Source organism: Anolis carolinensis, chromosome 1 (assembly GCF_035594765.1).
Source record: "Anolis carolinensis isolate JA03-04 chromosome 1, rAnoCar3.1.pri, whole genome shotgun sequence".
NCBI classification, from domain to species: domain Eukaryota; kingdom Metazoa; phylum Chordata; class Lepidosauria; order Squamata; family Dactyloidae; genus Anolis; species Anolis carolinensis.
In genome coordinates, this window is record NC_085841.1 from 307,799,946 (window position 1) to 307,819,456 (window position 19,511).

The 19,511-nt window shown below is 37.9% G+C and overlaps 1 protein-coding gene across 2 annotated transcripts in view; it reads left to right on the plus strand.

Annotated features, from left to right (window-relative positions):
- smoc1 (SPARC related modular calcium binding 1) overlaps positions 1–19,511 on the plus strand; it is a 94,083-nt gene that overhangs the window by 16,380 nt on the left and 58,192 nt on the right. For both annotated transcript variants that reach the window (XM_008118146.3, XM_003225660.4), the window contains exons 2-3: positions 14,416–14,587; positions 15,630–15,742. In XM_008118146.3, the coding sequence (XP_008116353.1) occupies positions 14,416–14,587; positions 15,630–15,742 (285 nt within the window). The remainder of the gene's footprint in view (positions 1–14,415; positions 14,588–15,629; positions 15,743–19,511) is intronic.

A 19,511-nucleotide genomic window follows, 5' to 3' on the forward strand; every position in this document is an offset into this window, starting at 1 on the left:
AGATTCACACTTCCTAAGCTTATTGGTAAACTGGCTGGGATTTCTGGGAGTTGTAGGCGAAAACACCTGGGGACCCACAGGTTGAGAACCACTGATCTAGATCCTTCATGTAGACATAGCCATCTTTTCCCTATCCTTCTGTCTAGAACTCTTTTTTTTTCACCACCCTAACTCCATTCCCTATTCTTTAGGCCACTACTTATTGTGTACCTCTTTCCTTACTTCTGCAGACACCTAATCCCTTGTTCATTTGCCCTCGCTCCCCTCTCTCTGTCTTGCCATTTAATCAAAAGTTTGTAAACAACAATTTTGAAAACTGAACTCTGAAAAGTTCATTTTAGGAAGTGCTTGTAGATATGGATTATGTAATTTGAGAAACGTCAAGCTGTAGAATAGGATTAGCAATTTAGCATGAAGAGGGGAAAATGACTTGGGCTTCTAAGTTTTCAGAATACCTTTGGGAGTTTTTTTTTTTTGAAATGCAGCAATTTCTGATGAAACACCTTTGAATGAAAGTGCTAGCTTTTGTAAAAGGATGATTTTTAATTTATAATTTTATATGGTGTCTTTACCACTTACTAGTTTTGCAGCTTGATTATTTGAAATTGCTGTGGCCAGCTAGAACTACCTGCCATTAATGATGATTTCTTTAATTCAACAAACTGTTGCTGTTTTGAAGAAGTGAATCAAAGTCTACTTCAGAGGCACTCAGTGCAGAATTCTAAATGAGTCATAGCAGCTGTTCAAGTTTATATGGTCAGCTTAGGCACTTTGATTTTAAACATCTTTCATAAAATGAATTTTATTTTGAAGTACATAAATTTCAGGCTGCATTAAAACAGGTGACATCACTAGCATTCACTGATGGCATCAGCGTTCCCCTACAGCCTTTACTTACTGTTAAGGATTCAAAGATTAGTTGATTTTAAAAATAATTTAGTTCCAGTTGTAGTTAGAAGCCTTAAAAGTAGTTCATGGCCTCTTAATAAGGCTTCAAAATGGTAAAAATAACACAAATGCACAAAAAAAATTAATTAGAGATTCACATAGAAAATTTTAAACATAACTTTATTTAAAGTTATTATAAAATTGCATATTTTTTGTCTAACTGTAGTTCAACACTCAAACCATCACGCTGGACCCTTGCTACTGGAAATGAATTAATTACAAATAACTACCTATTTCTAGTTATCACCAAGCTCTGTAAGGTTTGTGTTTGGGTTCTCATGTATCCAGTTGAATTGCATTATTTCAAATAGACAAAGAGTGAAACTGGATCTTTGCAGGGATGTGTCATTCTTGATCTGTCATTCTTGATATGATACAGCTCCTCTTTGGAGGAAGCATAATATAAGGTAGCATGATAAATTAAAATGTTTTAATACGTATTCATCTAGTCAGCAAGAGTTTTAGATTGACTATTTGTACTGAAAGGCTTGGTGATGACCAGCAAAATCAACTGAGAAGAATGCTGGGGATCCAAACTCTGGAGTAGCATCTGGAGGACCATGCTGTTCTCACTTGGGCTCAGGACTGTGAGACTTTTTTTCTTGGAAGATTTATGGAGTTGGTAAACTTAGGATACAAAAAAGGGGGGTAATCCCCCCAAATCCCCCAAGATTCATAAGGGACATGCATTCCTCTTCATTTGGTTCGACCCTACCCTGCTTTTTAATGTCCCTCACTCAACAGAAACTTTAGTGAAGTTCGTGATGCATCATGTGTTCTGCCATTGTGCTGCCAAAATGCAGATACTTAGGATTTGCCTCCCAGTACTTGAACTCTTCAAAATGACATAAAATGACACTTAAGATCAAAATTAAGCACATGTGCAGACACATTATAGTGATTTCACCTAGGACTGTGGTTAAGAGATCCGTGCCCAGTGACCATCCACTAAGCCAGATCAGCTAGGACAGAGAAACAAGTTCTCCAGATTGAAGGCAAGCCACAGAGGTTTATTACGATTTGGCCAAAAAAGATGCAAGTACAAGCAATTTGCTTCAAAGGGTACAAGTATAAATTCACAAAAATACATTCAGAATTCCTGTTCCCTCCCAGATTGGCTGAAAAATAGGCAGGCTAGGATCTGTTCTTGGATTGCTTGGGGGTTCCCTTGATGTCACAGCCTGTAAGAAATTTCCATGGTGGGACGAATGACAGCTGTTGATTGGTCAGTTCAAGGAACCAATCCATTGCAGAGACACCTCTTGGGAGGGCACGGTCCATGAGGAAATAGTGGGGTGGATATGCTGATGAGTCCCTGATTAACTCAAGTGTCCAGTTCCATGAGATGAAAGTGCAAGACCCAAAAGACAAAGGTGATGATTTCAGTCAATCAAGGGTTTGGCTGCAGGCATAGAGCATTAATGAATACATATTTATTAAGCTTCCTCTTCAGCAGGAGTGGCAAAATGTCAGCCTCAAGTTAAATAGACAAACATCCTGAAACAAAGAGGATAATCTATCTACATTCACATACAAAGAATCTGATAGCTATCTGGTTTGGGAAAGAGCTGGAGGGATCCTGGCCATCATCTCCTTTCCCAAGGGATTATGGAAATTGGGGGGCACAGAGAGGTGGGTGTCTTCAAAAGACATTTTGATACACACATTTGATTTAGTTTATGTACTTCATATTGGTAGGAATTGACACAATACATAAAATATACAAATTATACAGAAATAATCAAATTGATACATTTTATTAAAAGGTTAGATATGATAGCATTTGAAGGGACAGCTGCTGCTAGGTCCATTCTGGAACATATAGCACTATGGCATTTCTCAACTTGGGGTCTGGAAAATGTTTTAATAAAAAAAGAAAAATATATTTTCTTGCAGCCTCTTGATGAACTATTTATCTTCTGTGTGTAGGGGAAGCAGTGGCTTGACAACATGAGGAAAATGTACAGGTGTGATGTAGTTACATGTATGCATTATATTTACATGCTACTTTATACTTTCTGGGAGCCTCCAGTGGCTCAGTGTGTTAAAGCGCTGAGCTGCTGAACTTGCAGACCGAAAGGTCCCAGGTTCAAACCCGGGGAGCGGAGTGAGCGCCTGCTGTTAACTCCAGCTTCTGCCAACCCAACAGTTTGAAAACATGCAAATGTGAGTAGATCAATAGGTACCGCTCCGGTGGGAAGGTAACGGCATTCCATGCAGTCATGCCAGCCACATGACCTTGGAGGTGTCTACGACAATGCCGGCTCTTCGGCTTAGAAATAGAGATGAGCACCAACCCCCAGAGTCAGACACGACTGGACTTAATGTCAGGGGAAACCTTTACCTTTTTTTATATACTTTCTGTGGAAAAAATTATGTGGAGATCCTCATAAAGTTGTTTAAAGTACATTTTCTCTGTAGCAGGAACCATTTATATATTGACACTAGCTGTGCCCGGCCACGCGTTGCTGTGGCAAAGTGGTGGTGGTATTGGTTAAAAATGGTTGTGTAATTTTTATTTGATGTTATTTGTATTTTTTAATTAATTTTATTGTAAGTTATCTTTTTATTTATTATATTTTATTATTTTCTTGTATTATTTTTAGTTATTTTCTGTTATTATAGTATTTTATTGTATTGATTTTTTAGTGTTTTTAATTATTTTTAGTGTTTTTAATTATTTTTTATTGGGTTGCTAGGAGACCAAGTTGGAGAAGCTTAGCCTTCTAACTGGCAGCAATTGGATAAAAGCAATTATTCCTCTCTCTCTAATTAGGACTTTATTTTTTTTTCTTTTTGTTGTATCAACCTAGAGGCGTGGATGATGGGTTGTGTTGTCAAATTTCGAGGTTGGGGGGCCTGTAGTTTTGTTGTTTTGTGGGTCACCGTGATGCCATCACTCTTTTATATATATAGATGATGTGTTGTGAATTAGGATGGAGATTAATAGGATTCAAAAGGAATGAATGTTATAACATTCTTCTAAAATTGAGAGTGGTAGACAAGATGACGTGTAGCCTTTTTATTAATCCACCAACAAATTAAAATAATTGAAAACCATAATGGGAATTATGTCTTGCAACTTCCAGTTGTGATGGAAAACATGATGTAGTCTGTAGGGGCAGCACAAAAGGATATCCCTTTTTACAGTTACCCATCCCTTTTTAGACTTTTGTGGTACACATTTGTTTTTAAACCCCTCACTGATATAAGGTTTTAGGGAATTAGGCACATGATTGATTCAGTGGATGGGAGACCCTCTATATTCTTTATTTTGGATTTTGTGATGTTGCAGTTTGCTAAGATTTCTTTAGGCTCAAATGTTGTTCTCAAAGGAAGAAACTGAATCAAAGGGTAGATTCTATAGCAATTGAAAATCTGTTTGCACTCTCAGGAGAGGGAAAACTCTGGATATCGCTTTGCTTACAATCATACCTTTTTTGTCATTCTCCCATCTTTTTAAATCCTTGCCAACTTTTAAACTATGAATTTCAAAGTGCAGAACTGGACTTATCTGCTGTGCTATTTGCCTTGAAAAGCTGGGGTTGTAAAGGACATAGATTTTCCTCACTTCTTCCCAGAAGGACTACGGTGACCACAAGAGTCAAACTCAATTTTTGTCTCATCCACAAAGCAATAAATATTCCGTTGGTGGTCCCCTGTACAAAATGTAAAACATGTGCCGCACTGTTACCTTTGTGCAAGCTTGAATAGGCAGTGTTTAGTGTGAGCGCAGTGCAATGAGCAAGCTATGTAGCATTTCAAAATATTTCCTTTACTAGCAGAGGATATATGGCCTCCTAAATCATGTTTTGGCTGGAGACAGATTTTATGCATTCTTGGCACATTGTTCTTTGCCATCCTAAACTTAGGGAAAGCCTTCCCCCCAAGCCATCCCATTTACCCTCTTTTGAATATTGGGATTCTAATCCCAGGATATGTAGTGAGTACCACGAACAGATAAAATACAATTCCTCTGAAAGAGAGGGAAAATTCTCTTATACCTTTGCTCTGTGGAAAGCTGGCTGATGCTGCCCCAAAACTGGAATCTGTCAAGCACAACAAAAACTAGAGAGGAAAAGGATTGCTGCAAAGGCCCCTTTCCTGTCCCATCAGTGGAAAGTAACACACTGTTTAAATACCACTTTTGGCTAAATCAAAAGCAATGAATAATTCTACTAATAATAGGAGACGGTCTTCTCTGTGGTGGCACCCCAGTTGTGGAATATGTTCCTCTTTAGAGACTTTTGGCACCAAGTTAAACATGGCTTTTTACATTGTTTGTTATATTGTTTTATAAATGACATCATTTAATGTTTTAGAATATAACTTATTTTTTGTTTAAATTGATTTTATTGTATGCCATCCTGAGATCCTTGGAGGTATGGGTAGGGCTGTAAATATTTTGGGATGGATGAATAAACTGTGTGAAAACAGATACCCCCAAAGCAGTTCCACTGAGAAACTTGCCTTTAATTGTTGTTGTTATGTGCCTCCAGGCCAACTCAAACTCATACCCACCCAGTCATAGGGTTTTCTTGTCACGATTACAGTAATTCAGAGGAAGTTTGCCATTGACAGTTTTAATGATGAATTTTAAACTTGCATCTTATGTTTAATCTTTGTTTTGTGCATTTTAATATGTATTTTGGAAATCTGTAGTAATATGTATATTTTAAAGAATATTTTTAGATGAATGTGTGTTTTAGCACCATTGTAACCCATCTCAAGCCATGAGGAGAGGTGGGCAAGAAATAATAATAATAATAATAATAATAATAATAATAATAATAATAATAATAATTTTTATTGTTGTTTTCTTCTAAGGGTGAGACTGGATGACTAGCCGATAGTAAGGAATGCTGGAAGTCACATTGGGAACACTCCCCTTTGGGCACACTGGCACAGGTGTACATAACAATAAATAGCTGATGCAGTGAATGTGAAACTACAATAACTGCTTGGATAGAAGTGTAAAGATCTGCCTTTTACCTTTCAATCATGTCGCCTCATGTTTTTCTTTGGTAGAGATGAACTGCACAGGTTAAATGGACAGCATTAATAATCTACACTAGGCCCCATCTATTGGTGCACCTGAAATTTATGTTTCTGCTATTGACTCAGAGTTTGGAAATAAAGTACTTGCAACATACAGTATCACTTGTGGCACATGCGTGGGGAAGAGTGTTAAAATTTTAGCAGTCTTGATATTTTAAAATTTTTACATAACTGGATACATCATTTTTATTAATAGCATTTACTCATTATTTTCAAAAGCTGATGGAAGGGAGATCATGATTAAAGGTATTATTGGTCATTTTTCTATTCTTCCCCTTGTGTATATGTGCTTTTGGTTTTTTTATATAAAAAGGGAAACAAAGACTTTCTAATTTAATAGGAACAATTAGGTTATTTTTAATTAATAAGTGAATTCTAGTGTGTTTCTGAGAGAGGTGTTCCAGGTTCTGTTTTGGCTTCACATTTTAAGTTTCATGCAGAAACCAGAAATGTTTACTTTAGTAAATAGCAGTTTTGCATAGGTAGGTAGTTTCTGTGTATCTCAGGGTGTAGGACATGCGTAGTATTTCCAAGACAAGGATCTTGTAAATGTCATAACATTACACAAACACAGCCTTATGGCTCAACTACTTTCTTACATGTTTATTTTAGATGTTTACATAATATTTTTGAGGTAAGAACAGCAGTAGCTGGATTTTGTAAAAATGGTTGGACAAACTTTCCTGAAACTGTCTGGTCAGAACCAGGATAAAATCATTGATCTCACTGAAATATAAGACCAATTTAAAAGTTTCAGGAAAAGACAGCAAGGCTAGCAGTGGACAGGCAGACCTCTTTGGGGAGAACATTCAAAGGTAGCACAGAAGATGCGTTACAGCGAGAGATTAGAAAATGGCTTTTTAAAAGTAGTTGGAGTTGTTGTCCCTAGTGGTTAGGTAGTTAGCCCCAATAATTAGGTAAAACCTATTTGTCCCCAGTAGTTAGATAGCCCTAGTAATAAACATTTCATTTAAAAGAGTTCCCATTTTTTAAAAGGAACATATCCTGGTTATCAAAAGTTACTCAAATAAATACATTTTGGTTATTTCAAGTAACACCTTACTACAGCAACACTGGGAACAATTTGAGTCAGTTCAGGCAATCCCCAAGTTGGGAACAAGATATGTTCTGTAGGTTTGTTCTTAAGTTGGATTTGTACATAAGTCGGAACAGGTACATTTTAAAGTGTCTTTAGCCAGATAGATCAATAGATATGCAAGCAAGCTTTGGATAGCATAGGGGAGGCTTAACACCCCTGTGGTGTTTGCTTTGTTGTCTGTGCCCCTGTTCAGAAGATCTCACCTCACTTTCTGTCCCTGTGATAATTCAGTTTTGAAAAATTGGCATGTCGTGGAAGCAAGGATTGGTGAGAAAGCTTCAGTTGAGACACTTTCCCCCCATGATAACTCTTTCAGGAGTAAATTTCATTTCAGAGGAGTAGGTTTTTCTCACTTCCTATTTTCTCAATCCTATTCTTAACTATCAGTCATTTGTAAATTGAATGTTTGTGACACAGGATTGCCTGTATAGTCAAAATGTAAGATTTACTATTATCTATGGTTTCAGAAATCCACAGAATCTCTGGTAACATATCTCCAGTGGGTAAGGGTGTCATACATTTAAAGAAGATAGCTGTCAAGGTGATGTGAGAGGACATCATAGATCCACTTCACTGTAGCTAAGGAGGTCTAGACAACCTATGGGTGCTATCTCCAGTGATGGAAAAGGGAAGGATTGGCTCCTGATCAATGAATATGATATGTGTTTTCAACTTTCCATTTCATGGATTAGGTGTATAGCCACATGGTGCAAGTATAGCATTTTGATGCCTTTTCAACTGTCCATTTTCAGATTAGAATGTTTCAGAATTTTGTAGGATGAGGCCAAGGATGGCCCTTGTAGTCTTTTCCAACTCTGATTCTATAAAGTTGTTTGAAAGTGCTGTGATTGTGTAATATCAACACACATTAATTCTAGCATATGATTTTTTTCAACACTGAGTATTGGTTTTAGTAGACCCTTGGTACACATGAACTTTGTTATATACTTTACCTTCTCTTAGGGTACATCTATACTGTACAGCTTAACACTACTGGGATTTGTAGTATAGTGCAACACCAGCACTTTTTGGCAGAGAAAGCTAAAGAGCTTGTAAAACTCCAACTCCCATTATTCCATCATATTGAGCCATGGGATTTGAAGTGGTATCGAACTGCATTAATTCCTATAGTTTAAAAGCACTTTCACGTTGTGTGCAATAATTTAAGAACAAAAGGAAGGACTGGTATTCAGAGTTGTGCAATCTGTGCCTGACACATAATCTCTTTTATAATCTGCAATTTCCAATAAAAATGGTATTTTGTACTACAAATAAAAATTGGAGCAAATAAATGCATTTAGTGAAATGATTTTAAGTTACTTTTCAGTTAAAAAGACTTCTAGAGTATAACAATATAAAAATATAGCAGTGTCGAGAATGAAGCCAATTCTGTTAATGAAAAATGTTTTAATTTTAATTATTGATATAAAGAAAACATTAACAACCTGCTGAGATATGTATTTGGGCTTACTATCTGATAAGGTCCCTGGGATTCAGTCCTAACTAATGTAATAGGAATGATCTCTAAATAAACATGAAAAAGATGAAACTCTCATAAACATACTGTATTTGTATCTTATGGTTTGTGTAATAGTCTGAGGGAGATACTTAATAGCATTGAATTAGGATAAACTGCCAAACACAGTAATTAAACTTCAAACACTGTTACTTATTTTGCAGTAATATACTGTATGTGCTTAGAGTTTGTTTCAGTTTTCTCTTTGTTTCTGGTTTCATTTTCACCAAGTTGAGTTGGGAAACTATTTGTTTAGACAGTAGTAATGTCACACAACAGCAAACTGTAGCCTTGCCAGTACTATCACTGCATGTTCATCGCCTGCTATCTATTTCATTGCAGTGCCTTTTGGGAAGGAGTTGCATGTGACTGTATTATGTAGCTAATGTGCTAATAACCAATATAAATCATCAAAATAACAGTAACTGTCACCACTTTATTTATAGTCTGCATTTTTCCCAAACTGGGACTCAAGATGACTCACCTTGACAGAAAATCACACTAAAAATGTGTTTCATGAGGACTAAGTTTCAAGAGGATCAATGTTACAAAACAGGCCTATGAATTCTTTCAAAATGTTTTGATTTAACCTTATAACTAATTCATGTAGTAGAGGCAGTGGAAGATGGTGGATTCATGGTCTATGTGGCAGTAAAAATGCTCTTTGTTTTCACCGAAATTTAAAGGAACAATGTAAAATGTGAAACCTGTTCAGATACATTGGTTTCAGTATCTTGGACAACTCCTTTCAAGTGTGGACCAAAACCTAGATGTCATTCATTCATGCCAGTAGAAGTACCAGCCCTCAGTGTTAGAGATTCAGAAAATGCTGATTATGGAATTCCATCAGAAGCTACCTAAGGTTGTATTAATCTAAAATACCTGTAGATTATTATACTTAGGTACCACTGAGCCTGGAAAGATCTGTGAAGTCTTCCAAAATAGAAAGCATGCCTGGAAATTTCTGCTTGTATATACTGTATCTGTCAAGAGTCAGACGCCAATTAGCGAACAAAAATAGAGTTTATTCAGCAGATAAGCCAAAAAGTAATGTTAACACAGAAAAAACCTTGAAACACTTCACTATCAGTGCTACAAGGGCAGTTCAAACAAAAATATAATTCAGCAACACAAGCAGGTAAAAACAAAGCTAAACAAACTTAGTGCAAACTGCACTTTCTGAGTCCAAGCCCTGCCAGCCGGCTCTGTAGTTTTCAAAGGAACAGTTTCCAAAAGAAAACACCAAATTGGTCAGGAAACAAACAAACAAACCAAGAATGCAGTAGACTGCTTCCACAATGTGGATAAGGCCGAAGGCTCCAAAAGGATGGTGAAAAGACGTCGTCCGGGATTCCAAGGTCAGGTCAGGAGATAACAGCGGTGTCCAAAGAGCAAGCCAGGAGTCAAAAGCCGATAGTAGTCATCAATCACAGGGCAAAGGCAGTAGCAAGGTCAAATTCCGATTCAAGGTCTGAAGAGGGTGCAGTCATCCAAAACAGGTCCACGATAAGACACAGCGAGAGCCAAGCTAGGTGATAACAGCAGATTCAAATCATAGTCCAAGTCCAGTCTTCATGGAAACACAGAGATCCCAATGGCGCCTCAGCAACACCTTGCCACACGCAAAGTGCAGTGGCCAAACATTCCTATTTTATTCCCCTTCCTCCTGGGTGACCAAACACTCACACCCAAACACCAGGTGTCCCAAATCTACTCAGAGTCTGAGCTCCACACAGCTAGAGCTCTTGGATCTGGAGTACCTAGAAATTCGTCGGAGTCCCAATCATCCTGCCCACACTTAGCCCCATGAACACTTAAAGAACCATCCTCCCTTCTCCAAGCATCCCAATTGGGATCAGCTCCTGCAGAAACCCCAGGTTCAGAAGTATCCATAGACCCCAAATCCCCAGACATCTCCGGTGGCTGTGCCCATTCAGTGCCCGCTTCCCCAGCCACCACCTGTTCCTCAGCATCCATCTCCCCATCTGAATCTTCCTCAGAAGATCCCCCATATAGCTCTCTAAGTCGCTTCCTGCACAACTCCTCCAGTGAACCCTCATCACGAGGGTTTTTTCTTCCTCTTCGAATTCCATCCCCATCAACCATAATCCCCGAAGGCGCAGTCACAACAGTATGTACATACAAATACTGGGTCAGTTTATCATGATGCCACCTTTCTGTTGAAACAAGGACTGAAGGAAAGAATATGTGAATACTGAAAAAGCAGTCAGTTACAGTTTCTCAAAGGATGAGTATGGCCGTAAAGCAACAGAATTGGAATAAGTATACTTTGATACACTTTATTCTTCTCCTTTTGCATCAAGAATCTCAACCTTTGAAAAGAGCACAGAACTACCTTATATGAGAACACAGATGGCTTTAAAATATATATGACTTAATATTTTGGAAGTTGCTGTAAGTCCTGCACACTGTTTGCAGTGAGAACATTTGAAGAAAAAGAAATCCAATGGGATTTCTTTGTTTTTCTCTTTTCCTAACTTACTTTTTCCTTTATGAATGATATTGATCTACATCTGTTTTCTGCAGGGAGGCCTTTTTAAAGCACTAATTGCTGTTTCATTTAAGCTGGTACAAACTGTTCAATTGTATGTTATGATGTACACAAGTAGGAAGTGGCAATAGGTGACCACTATACCTATTTTCCTTTTTAGGGACAGGACGTTTCTTTCCCAGACCAGATTCAAAAAGTGGTTCCAGCTGTTGAGCAGCTGCAAATGATCTGCTTTTTCTCTCAGACCTTTAAAGTTCTTTAACCAGTGTTTGTTGTTTTTGTCAGCAGTGGTGCTGAGGTGTGGAGAGACAGAGCAGATGCACTTGGTTCGCAAATTTAGCTTTATTCTGACCTCTCTTATCTCACTTCTACTGTCTTCTCCAGGTCAGAGGAGGAGGGAATTAGTCTGGGAAATGGCTGTAAAAGTGCACCTGTGTAAATGCACGTTCAAATAGGAAGGGGGTTGAGGCAATTGCTTGACTGGAGTACTTCAGAAAGACTTCCTCTCCTCTATCAATCACACAAGGATTTGTGTGTTTAGAACATAAAATGGACTGCAGTAAAATTTCCACATTACACGTGTTGCTATCTGGAATTTAATGCTGCATTATAATGGTGTTCAAAGCTCTTGATACTGTATTATAGGAGTGACCTATTCTGTTTTTTTCATGAAATAATTAACTCTTTTTGGTACACTCCCTTCTCTCCTTTTATGTGCAATTTTTTTTGAAAAAAAATCCCAAACAGAACATGTAGAGTTGCATTCCAAAATGTAGGTATAGAACCTAATCCTAAAACATTCCATACTGCCCTCTATTTGGTCTGTTGCTGTTGCTGTCGTTGTGGCTTTGTGCCTTCAATTCATTTCTGGCTTATGACATCCCTCATATCATAGGTTTTCTTGGAAGAATTTTTTCAGAGTGCATTTGCCCTGAACTTCCTTTCTGGCTGAGAGAGTGTGATTTGTTCATGGTCACCATGGATTTCCACAGCCAAGTGTCTCCCAGTGTCCCAGTCCAACACTCAAACCACTACTACATGGTGGGTTATACTCTACTGATCCCTACAACATCTGCTTCTAACCTAGAATTGTCCATCCATGAATTAAAAAAACCCCTAAATAAATCAGAACTGGGGTAAGTGTGGCTCTCCAAATTTTGTTGGACTGCAGTTTCCTTCATACCTAGGTAACAAAAACAATTTTATTGTGTCAGAAGAGACTTGAGAACATACTGCAAGTCACTTCTGGTGTGAGAGAATTGGCAATCTACAGAGACGTTGCCCAGGAGGTGCTCAGATGTGTTACCTGCTGGGAGATTTCTCATGTCCCCGCAAGTTAGAATTGACAGATGGGAGCTCACCCCATCTCGTGGATTTGAACCTTCAGGTCAGCAGTTCAGCTGGCACAAGGATTTAACCCATTACAAAGCAATAAAAGCTCCGAAATGTTTTCGAGCACTTTGTTCCCCTTCCTAAATAAATTACAGCTTTCATTTTTGCTTGTGTTACCAACAATATTATTCAACAATACTGAAGTCCTAGATATTTCAACACCAGTCTAAACTACTAATGAAACATTGTCATCCTAGTAAATAGAAATACAGATTGAGTCTCCCTTACCCAGAAATCTGGAAACCCCAAACTTTTTGCTACCAGCTCGCCAATTCCATCATTAGAGAAAGAGCTAGTTACATGTTCAGCACCCGCAATGGTGTCATGTGATGTGGGACAAGTGTTCTAGAAATGGGCTACGAGGGTGAGCACAGAGTTACCCCATTAGCTGCCATCTGTATTCAGCCCAGAGAGAATAAAAAAGATCCATACTGGTGGGGTTAAGAAATTTCCTCCCCTTTCCCAGCTTCTTTGCTAAAAGGATTGATAGTGTGCTGATGGCCAGGGAAGCATCTGTGATGTCTGCTTTTTTTGCAGGGACCTTGTGTAAGCTGCATCCTTCTCCCCTTCCCCCTCATCAGGGCTCCTTTCAGAGAAATGGAGTGGGCCTTTTCCTCCATCCCTCATTCACTATGTATATGCATATACAATTATTCCAAAATCCAAAGAAAAAAAATGAAATATGAAAAAGATCTAGTCCCACATATTTTGGATAAGGGAAAGTCAACCTTTAATTTATATACTGATAAATCAAGAAACTGCATTTGGTTTACAGATTAAAAATCAATCATACATCTTTTGGAGAACTGATGTTATGAAAAATGACTCTGTGGTTTAATTCTCAACATATCCAAATTTTCCAATGGGATATTCACATTGGTTTATAGGGAATTTTATTTAAAGGGGGGGGGGGAGACCTCTACTTCTGGCCAATGTATGGAGTGTGTTTATATAGGCAAGCTGCAGAGGCTTAGATCAAATATAGCAACAGAGAACAAAAACATAATCAAGGTCTAAGTCTAAGCGTGGGCCTCGTGTGTCTCCTGTCAGCTCGTGTTTGCAGATTCTTTTTCCAAAGGAGTTTGTTGACATATAGAATAATTTGATTTTAATTCTGTGGAGCATACTTTTTAAAATAAGTTAAATGGGATAAAGGATATTTAGTCTAACCTGCCAAGATGCATACTTTAGATATGTGAGTTTCAGACTGTTAAAAACCAGGCCAGCAAGCCCTGGAACCTTTGGCATTGTTTTTAGCTGTTATACTTGGAGAATCTTTAAAACAAAATCTAGGCAACTCTTACAACAAGTTGATTAAAGCAGTGGCTCAAGCTTCTCGTGTGAGGCATTAGTTTTCCAAATGCTGCTCTTTTGAGGCACTTCTAACATGAATTTGTTTAGACTCTGGAGAAATCAATACAACAGTAAAAGCAAATGCTCCCACTTTATCGGACAATTTGCTTTTTGGTATCTGCAGAGAGCATGTGACTGTTTCTAAATGTACATCCTTCAAATTTGCTGGGCTACAATGCCCACCATTTCCAGCCAGCCCTGACAATAATTGTCCAGGTTGGGGATGATGGTAGTCATAGTCTGACACAACTGAAAGTTGCCAGGTCTTTGAAGGATGCATGAGTTGATAATGTCTCCATTAGTATAATTAGTGTATCTTGCTTGAGGATCAAAAAGTCTTTTCTTCATGACGGAATGCCTTCCTTTATCCATTGGTTATATGTGGATCTAAAGTTGTTGTTGAGCTTTAGAAAGGGATGATATTATATGCAAACATTAGCACAGAGGCCAAAATATTGTAAATAGAAATAATTAAAGCTTATCTCTTTAAAATTCTATGGATAGTGGCTAAAATTTTCCTTTTCTCACTTTCTTTAGTTTTTAATAAGTGATCGTGACAGAGATCCACAGTGCAACCTCCACTGCTCCAGATCTCCAACCAAGCCCCTCTGTGCCTCCGATGGCAGGACGTATGAGTCAACCTGTGATTATCAGAGAGCAAAGTGCAGGGATGCAAACCTGAGCATAGCTCATCGAGGCCGATGCAAAGGTAAGGGAATGAATGGTGGATCCTTTGGGACAAGAATATGTCATGTATTTCTTGAATGAAGAAGCTGCTTCTGGCATTGAACAAGGTAAGTGCTTTAGAAATGCAAACTATTGCTTTAGAAGAATTGTGTGGCCCCCTGAATGTTATTGAATACCTAGCATGCCTACCAGATTAACCTTAGTTGTTAGGAGATGCAGTTTGACAAGATTTGGAGGGCTGCACATTTTTCATTTAGATGTATTTATCAAATAAAAAGCCAGTGACAGCAGACTGAGAATATTGGTAATATGCAAGTGGAGGTGGGGGCAGTAGCATTGAAAAGTATTTTCCTTCTTAAGTGGAACACATCATTATGTTCATGTGAGCCATGGAGAATTTCCCTGATGCCTTTGGAGATATGCCCCCACCATAATTGTTTGTATTGTGCTTAGAGATGTAAAATTCTGGAAATATGCAAGCCATGGAGATTTTTTTTGGGGGGGGGGTCGGGGGTGGGGGAGAGAAGTTTGAACAAATGGAAAAATGTTTCCGAAGATATTACAAATTGAATGTTATTCTGTTACATTAGGAAAACGAAAGGAATTATGTATAATTTTTATGCAAAGAGAACTTGTAGCAGCTTAGAAAGTCACTGAGAGAACAACGCTGGCAGCATAAATTTATGTAGACTAAGTCCACTTCCTCAGATGTATAATTTGTCATAAAATTATCATGCTTAGTAGTTGAAAAGTACAGTTTATTCAGAAAACTATTACAAATGCAATGTACTTTTTAAGATTTCTATTTTTGCTTTTAATAATAGAGGTACACAGTCCTGAATGGACTGAATGGAGAGGAACCCCCTTGGTTTTGGTTACTTTATCAGGGAAAACCTCCCTCACAGGCAGGAATTATTGTTCGTACAAATAATATGTTACAAGAAAATAACACTTTGAAGGGTTTCCCTATAGACATTTTCACAACATTCTCATACATTGGTAAGATTTTTTTCCCCATTGCTTTTATTACTTAAATTTCATTAGTTTTTCCTCACTTATCCCAGATGCTGGTCAAAGTAAATGCAGATTAGAAAGAGCTCAGGCATTGGATCAAGCAAAGAAGCCACAAGAAGCAGTCTTCATTCCAGAGTGCGGTGAGGATGGATCATTCACCCAAGTAAGGTCTTCATCAGTGCTTGGACTGAGCACTCCTATATAGACATTTGTAAACAATTCTAAAAGGTACAGTGAAAAAATTCATATGGGGGCAGTGTGAGAAAGCTTACGATGGTGCCTTCAGGAGAAAGGTAATAGATAAATGTTCTGTGTACTGGTCGCTTCATATGTAATAGGATGTGCGATCGATTAATAAAAGTTACAAAAATAATTACAAAACAGTGGGGGTATGCACTGGCATTTAGTTTCTAAAGTATAGTTAGTGAAAATTTCTTTACTATAACAAGAATAATGACATTTTGTTACTATTTTGTTATAGTAATTACTTTAATTGGCGAAACTTCAGGGGCTCCTTTCTCCCTCATTTTTAAAGCCACTGTGTTAAAGAGGTATTTTTATTATTATCTGAAAATATACATATGAATATAAGGACCTTTTAAAACACCTTGTTTAAAGCAATATAAAAGTCAAAATGGAATTGCGAACAGATTGGCATCTTTTCTTATATTTTGTAAATGTTAATTTAAAGTATATCATTGCTTGCCCCTTCTGCTGCAGCAACTGGAAAGTGTAATAATATGGCCTTTAAAAACAACAATGATGGCTTTTGAGAACTATGGTTTGGCTTAGTTGAGAATGCTCAACTTTATCAGTACAATGTAAATTCCACCTAAGAGCAAACATATAGTAATTTTTGTAACTCTCTATTACAAAATGTATTTAGAAACTACAATATAGAAATTACCTGGATAAATTAGATTGAACACATACTAATAAAACAGCCACTCTGCTCACTGTTTTATCTTTTTATAATTCCTTGGTTTTTCCAGGTTTTCTCCTTGGTTATACTTTTATTCTAAGATAGATTGCAAAAATGGAGATTTATTCAATTATATTAATCCTATTATAGTAAAGTAAACTTAATCAACAGAACAGCACCTTATTCATACCAAGATGTGATTTTGACTGTAATAATCTGAGACATAATATGCACACTAACCTATTTCCTAACGTATGCTTGAAATTCTCTCCTGTGTATATCAGTAAGTTTCACAAGTATGAGACTCTATGGTTCTCTTCCTTGATGAATTTATATGTATGTATGTACTGTTGCAAATCTACTGCTGTTCAGTAGTTCTGCTGAGAATTCCTTAATTACAGTGGCTTCCAAAAAAGAATTGTTTTTCCTTCTTGTGGCAAATGTTTCACTGAAAGCAAAATGAATGTTTTTCTTTCCAAACCCTCCTCCCCTCTTGCTATTGAAAGAGCCTGGGCAGATGTTTTTCTTTCATTTCTTATCACTGGAAGTGATTCTTATCAGAAACCTTGCATGAATGGAAGACAATGTGGCTCTTGAGCATCAGTACCCCCTCTTTTTATGTTTGCTTGTGGAAGAACTGCAACGTATGAATGTTTTAACACCTTTCTAAAATGAAAATGACTTCTATATAAACTATAGTCCTTCTATGGTATCTTCAATAGATAGCAACAAGTATAAAACTTATTTCTGTTTCATACAACTGAGAACACCCTCTTGATGACAGCATAAATCAAGCAACTGAGGAGGATGACTAAAATGATCAAGGCTCTGGAGAACAAGCCCTACGAGGAGTGGCTGAAAGAGCTGGGGATGTTTAGCCTACAGAAGAGCAGGCTGAGAGGAGACATGATAGTCATGTATAAATACAGTAGAGTCTCACTTACCCAACATAAACGGGCTGGCAGAACATTGGATAAGCAAAAATGTTGGATAATAAGGAGGATTAAGGAAAAGCCTATTAAACATCAAATTATGTTATGATTTTACAAATTAACCCAAAACACCATACTTCACAACAAATGGATAGAAAAAGCAGTTCAGTACATGATAACGTTATGTAATAATTACTGAATTTATGAATTTAGCACCAAAATTTTACAATTTATTGAAAAATTGACTACAAAAACATTGACTACTAAAAGGCAAACTGTGTTGGATAAAACAGAACCTTGGACAAGCGAAGCTTGGATAAACGAGAGACTACTGTATATGAGGGGAAGTCTTAGGGAGGAGGGAACAACTTGTTTTCTACTGCCCTGGAAACTAGGACTCGGAACAATGGCTTCAAACTACAGGAAAGGAGATTCTACCTGAACATCAGAAAGAACTTCCTCACAGTGAGAGCTGTTTGGCAGTGGAACTCTCTGCCCCAGACTGTGGTGGAGGCTCCTTCTTTGGAGGCTTTTAAGCAGAGGCTGGATGGCCATCTGTCGGAGGTGCTTTGAATTAGATTTCCTGCTTCTTGGCAGGGGGTTGGATGGCCCATGAGGTCTCTTCCAACTCTATGGTTCTATGATTCTATTCTTTCTGGCTTATGACCTATTTGTTTTTACTTTCTCATCCTCTGTTCCCCTCTCTATTTTTTTCTTTCTCTCTTCAGTTCCCCACACTTCCATTTCCCCCTCCATTTATCTCAGTTGTGTCAATTCTTTCCTATGCTCATCTCCCTAGGGAACAGCCATTTGTTTGCTCTCTGCTCACAACCACATGCCTTATCTGTTGGTGTCATCCAATTTGAACTCTGCCCACTCTTATCTACTTGCCATAACCCATTAGAACCCCATTCTCTCTTTCAGCCTTTCAGTGAGGATGCAAGCAAGGCCTGTGTAGTCAGTGTATGTGAGGATAGAATGGAAAGAGACATTACAAACTTTTAAATTCGTAACAGCAAAGTGAGGGACGCAGAGAGCCTGGGAGGTCTGTGTGAGCACACTGCTCCTATTAGTACTGAGTTAGAGACTTTTATAAAGACTCAGGATGGAATCCTCAGCAACCCATCTGATTCTCCATTCACTGTTGGCTGCCAATATTACACATCTATATCACTCAGTGGTATAAACATGCCCTCAGCTTCCTTCTAATAGGATAACAACTGTCATATTTTGAGCTATGAGGAGCTACACAAGAGCCCAGTGCAAGGAAATGAGGATTGGGATGACTGCATTACCGCCTGGGCTCTTGTCAGCATCATGCTGAGCCAGATGATTAATCCAGACTAGTTCCTGCTTTTCCCATACATACACAATTCTGTGTTTTCGCTTCTCCAGAAGATGGAGTGGAAACAAATCACCCCTTGATTTTTCTCTGTCAAATTATAATGGACAATCCTGCCAGCTTGTTAAGATGTTTATGTAGTCCTTTGAAACTTCATTCTGGCATCTTCAGTGAGGAATTGAACAGACCCCAACAAAGCTCCCATTCTCCCAGAGGAGCATGCCAGTGGCTACAGTTTTAATGTTTTCATATTCTAATGATTTTTATGGATGCAGGAATTTATTCAAGGGCCCAGTGTCTGAAGTGTTGGCTTTTGTTCTGTTTCACACACTGTAATTGATGTGTCTGACATGGGGGAGAGGGATGTAATAGCATTTCTAATTAATTTGGGGAATGGTGACAGAGCAGTTCTGTTGTACAAATCTTTCTTACTATTTTGTCATTTTGAGCAAGAAATTTTGATGTGTTTTCATCCAATCCAAATTTGATATAAAAGAAAAAGTAACGTAACTTCTTATGGAACAGAGTGGTCATGTTTGGCTTTCTGTATAAAAATGTATGTAGAAACCTTGCTAGCTATTTTAAAAAGTGCTTATGTAGTACAGTGGTTACAACAGTGAACTAGGAGCTATAGTGGATCTGTTTCAATTCAGCCACAAAGATGGCTTTAAGCAGGGCACTCTTTACCTATCTATAATGTGATGTTGATTTATTTATGGTATTTATGGTTATGAAA